At 44.0% G+C, this 5,362-nt stretch overlaps 1 protein-coding gene across 1 annotated transcript; it reads left to right on the top strand.

Annotated features, from left to right (window-relative positions):
• The first annotated feature begins 378 nt into the window (after window positions 1-378).
• On the top strand, window positions 379-4,266 carry klf17 (Kruppel like factor 17). The gene is made up of 3 exons (XM_080011698.1): window positions 379-585; window positions 1,195-2,287; window positions 2,811-4,266. The coding sequence occupies exons 1-3, from the start codon at window positions 505-507 to the stop codon at window positions 2,984-2,986; spliced, it is 1,350 nt and encodes a 449-aa protein (XP_079867824.1). The 5' UTR covers window positions 379-504; the 3' UTR covers window positions 2,987-4,266.
• Window positions 4,267-5,362: the final 1,096 nt, after the last annotated feature.

Raw genomic sequence — 5,362 nt, 5'->3', positions numbered from 1 at the left:
ACATCTTACACCCTTTAAAAAATGCTGATCCGTTTTTTTATTTAGTTAGAATAAAAAAGCAAAAAACAAAACAAAACAAAAAAGCGGACCAAGGTGTATTTTCATTTTCTATTTGTTTAAATATATTCACGTTTATGTTTGAAAAAAAAAAAAAAAAATTTGATGCCGCCCCAACGCAGAATAAAATTGGGCAAACAAATGACGTTTGACGCGCCCTAGTCAGTCGCAGTCCTGCGCGGGTCCGTCGCTTCCGGGATCGTCGCCCCTCCGCGCTCCGTTCCTATTGGCTCAGCGGGAAGGTAGGTGCGGAGGCCACGCCCCCCACCAGTCTTTATAGGCTGCCCGTGCGCTCCGCGTCTCACTCCCCGACTCCTCACCTGGTCCGCCCCGAGAGGCGTTCTATGGACGCCGGAGAGCCCCTGCGTTTGTGTTCACAGCCTTAATATTCTGTTTGTCTTTTTGTCTTTTTTGTTTTTTAATCGAAGACTGGTTTTAAAAGTCGGAATGGCGGTGGCCGACGCACTGCTGCCTCCAGTTTCTGCTTTCCCTGCAACCATGACGGAGGAAAAACCACAAATAACCAATGTAAGTTGATGTATTATATTAAATTATATTTGATTTTATTGTATTATATTGACACGTCTTAAAGACAAAAATAGTGTATTTACATAGAAAAACGCGACACTGCTTTTAACTACAAGCTTTGACTGAATATGTTGGTTGTATAATTTTTAATATTTAGAATTCAAGTATCATAAGGATATCTCTCATAGCCTAAATGCCAAGTTTACATAGTTTATTTACCCTAATGACAGAATAAGAGAGGGAGGCATCTATACTGCACCCTTCTCCACTTGATTGTAATGTTATCATTTTTGTGTTTTTAATATAGGTGTAGCTTTTTCTTTAGGTTTGTTATTTTAAAAGTGAAACGAAAAACGCATAGTTTTGTTTCTGGGTGTGCGCGAGGCTTTCACAGGTCCAGGAACAAAACATATTTCCCCCCAATGTTTATTTATTTTATTTAATTTTTTTTGTCTCTTCATTGAAATAAAAGTCAATGACAACGAAAGGGTTAAAACGATGAAGCTGTCCCTGAGACCTTATAGAACCAATGAAGGGCAACAAACCAAAAAAAAAAAGTGCAGCTTTTTGATGTGAATTTAACCTGCCCCCCCCCTTCCCCCCTCCCAGCTGTGGGTGCTGGAGGACGGGCCCGAGAAGGGCGCAGCGGGTGGAGACATGAACCGGCTGATCGAGGTCGAGTTCAGCATCGTCCAGTCCCCGGCGCTTGTCCCCTGCAGCGCCAAGGAGGACGACGAGCTGGGGAAGTACCTGGACCTGGAGTTCATCCTGTCCAACACATTGGGCTCCCAGTCCCAGCAGTGCGGGAGCAGCCCCAACACCTCCTCCTCCACCTCCACGTCCTCCCCTCCGCATCAGCAGCTCTGCTCCTACTCCCTACCGGAGTCTCCAGAGAGCTGCGGCGGACCCTCGGTGCTCGACAGCGGGGACGCACAGACTCAGATCATCCCGGGTTACCACCACCCGGACACCCGGGGCTTTCCGGGTGCAGGACCCGCCCGCAGCCTGATGGCGGAGCTCCTCACCCCGGAGATCAACTACCCCGGGCCCGGGGAGGGCGCCGCGGACGGCGCGGCCCCCAAACCCAGAGACATGCAGGAGTACACGGTGCTGCGCGTCTTCAACCCCGCGTCTCCATCGCTCGGATACAAAATCAAAACGGAGCCCCAGGAGCAGTCCTGCATGCTGGCCGCGGGTGGAGACTTCATGGTGCACATGCACGACCACAGAAACCACATGCGCCCCGCGGGGCGCCCCGCGGCCGTGGCGCACCACCAAACCCAGACCACGGTTCCCGGCGCGGCGCAGGGCTTCTCCGCGCACCCCCTGCAGCACGAAATGAACCCTGCCCTCGGTGCGCGCCACCTCCAGCACCAGTTCCCGTACCCACAGCATTACGCGCAGCACCAGGGCGCGCCACAGTTCTGGGAAGCGGTGCGCGTCCACCAGCATCCGCATCAGCACCAGCATCCGCATCAGCACCCGCATCCCCACCCACAGTCCATGCAGGGGATGGTGCTCACTCCGCCCTCGTCCCCCCTGCTGGAGTTCTACGCGCAGGAGGACGGCGGGATGAAGCAGAAGCGGGGTCGCAGGTCGTGGGCGAGGAAACGCGCCGCCACGCACAGCTGCGAGTTCGCGGGCTGCGGGAAAACCTACACCAAGAGCTCCCACCTCAAAGCCCACATGAGGACGCACACCGGTAAGATTAGACACTGCTTTGAGATTGGGATAAAAAAATAAAATAAAAACAGCAACAACAACAGTCTTTGTTTTGCCGGACAATGCTTTTTTAATAGGACCATTCGGTGTCCAATTCATCCCCACATGCAGGTCCTTAAAATGTCTCAATGTAGGTTTACAATACAATAGTAAAGTCATTAACAAAACGGTAGTTAATCACTAATCAGACCAGTCATTGAAAAGTACTTACATTTAAATGAATGGGCTGGATTTGATCTCATTAGACTTATCCATTTTTCTCTGTCAAAAATGGTCAACATTTTTGATTTATACCTGAATCCCAGATGAAATCCATATTAAAAAGGTCTTAAATCCAAATCCCTGAAACCTGCAGACACCCAGCAAGCCAAGGTTCAACCCAAAGCTCCACCTTTGCTTCCGGGCCATGTTCCTGTACCGTCAATGCATTTGTCTAAAAAAGCTTTCTTTCTTTCTTTCTTTCTTTCTTTCTTTCTTTCCTTCTTTCCCATCGCTCTCTTTAGGCGAGAAGCCGTACCACTGCAACTGGGAAGGCTGCGGCTGGAAGTTTGCCCGCTCAGACGAGCTGACCCGTCACTTCCGGAAGCACACGGGTCACCGGCCCTTCCAATGTCACCTCTGCGAGCGGGCCTTCTCGCGGTCCGACCACCTCGCCCTGCACATGAAGAGACACATGTAAACACACACACACACACACACACAAACACACACACATTAAGGGGACCGCGTACGGCGTGATAAAAACTCGCTTCATACTAAATCCATCGCATCCAACACGTCTGAGTTTTGCATCACAAAATATGTCAAATGGGAATATGGGAGAGCTTGTTTTTTTTCCAGAACAACCGCGAGTGGTTTCCTCCGCTGGACATTCGCCGTTTTCCATGAATGAGAGTTTAAAACCCCCTTTATACGGTGTTTGCAAAGTGCGACAAAAGAAAAAACTCACAATTCACCGATATAAAAACCCAACTTCGGAAATGTTTTCTAGTGGAACAAAATTCAGGAAGAGCTGAACTCAGGAATCATACCTCTGTTCATAAAAACATGAATGGACGGTTTTTTCTTGTCATTTTTCGGATTTGGTGTAAAGCGGGCATAACATTCTAACTGTGTGACATGGCGCCAAAAAAACAACAACAGCCAAAATCACACACACACACACACACACACAGGTCTGCGCTGGTGTGCACGCTGGTGTGCTGCGAAACGTCTTCCCATGCAGGATCAGGTTCTGGCTAAATTATAGTAGTTGGTTATTTAAAACTGTCCTTTGAGTAAGTTATTACCGTCATAGGATTTGCTGTAGTTGCAAAAAAAACAAAAACAAAAAAAAAAAACACTAACTTTTGGGCAGGACCCAATATTTTGTACAAATGTAAAATTATAGTATGTTTACAGCTATTATTATTATTGTTATTATTGTTATTATTATACGCCTTCTTTGATACAACTTCAAATAAATCAGGTCGGGGTGTTTTTATGGACACGTCATTTTTACCCTATTTTTCTCAGTTGCGTTGTTTAGTGCCATTGATGCCTGAAACAGAATGTTGTAGACTCAATCAGACTTTTATTTTTTATTTTATTTTTTTTGTTAAGGCCTGCTTGTGAAACTCTCCCCAAACGGGTACCCAAAGCACTGCCCTTGAAATGATTTTTTTGGGGGGGTTTATTGCCCCTTCACATTGTATATTGCCAAGATCATTTAAGCTTTATGAATCAAATGGAATTCAGGTTGAAGTCGTTTATGTGACCAATTCAGTTGTGACCAAATTGAACCATATTTTTGCCAAATGATTGAAATCTGCTTTTGAGGGGCTACTTGAAACGGACTGATTACAGATTTGATCATACTTCAAAAGTGCAATTATTTTTGTAATGCTTTCTATTTTGTCCATATTGTTGTTCAACTTGTACCAATATGAAGTACTAAAGGGCTTATTCTGTGATAAATAAAGGAAAAAAAAAAAAGTGACAAAAAAAAATGTTTCAACGTGTGTTGCATATTTTCCCCCCAAAACCTGTCTGCATTCTGTCATCCAGAAAACAAACTGAAGAATGTTTAAATACAGTTCCTCGTTCCACAGTGCTCGTCTCAGAGAGAGAGAGAGAGAGAGAGAGAGAGAGAGAGAGCCTTATTGATGTTTGCAGAATAAATATTATAGCCTATGGGAGTGATAGCACCACAATATTGAATTTAGAGATTCCAACGTTTTCCTTAATTTTTGTGATGTACACTTGGTCGAAAGCTCCACTGACCTGTTTTGACCATATCTATTATACAGCTCAGACTAAGTAACATCAACATGAGCTTATATCAATTTGCACATTGTTGGACCTGTTTTTACTCAGGCTGTAGTAGGTGTGTTTAAGGAATATGTGGAGAAAATCAAGAGTAGCAAATCTTTTTAAATGAATTTTACTATAAACCCATAGATTAGTTATATCAATAGCAAGTACTAAATACTAAATAGTATTAAATTATGCCTATAGTCCACATTATTACACTACTGAATTTAATATTTACTCGTGCTCTGTGTCATAGGAAGGGAGCGAAAATTCCTTTATGTTTATTATTTATTTTCTCTGAGCAAAGGCTGCCCTCTACCGGTCACTTGACTCCCTGCGTTTGCCAACATTCTGAAATGCGTCTTTCCCTACTGTTATCAGGCCACAATTACAAAAAATAAAAATAAATACAACTTTAATTCAAATAAAAAAGCCAACGCATTAAAAATCAGTATCAAATACTCTGTTGTCTGTGGTTGTGGTTGCAATAGCTTTTTTTTGGCAGTGTGGTTTATTTATATTTAAATATGGTAATAGTAATTAACCTCCTTGGTCACTGCGCCCACATATAAACACAGACATAATATTATTCTTTATAATATTATTTCTTGTTCAAAGTTTTCTTGAAAAGTTAAATTTCCCGTGAAAGTGTCTTGTTTTGTGCCGAAACCGAGGCGTCGTGTTGTTGTGAATGACAAACACTTCAAACAAAGACTTCAAACAATACAATATTTCAGCAATAAAACGTCATGTGATTGTTAAT

The sequence above is a fragment of the Zeus faber genome, assembly GCF_960531495.2.
Source record: "Zeus faber genome assembly, chromosome: 12".
In the NCBI taxonomy this organism is placed as follows: Eukaryota; Metazoa; Chordata; class Actinopteri; order Zeiformes; family Zeidae; genus Zeus; species Zeus faber.
The sequence above is the reverse complement of the archived record's forward strand: the minus strand, read 5'-3'. Positions and strand labels throughout refer to the sequence as shown.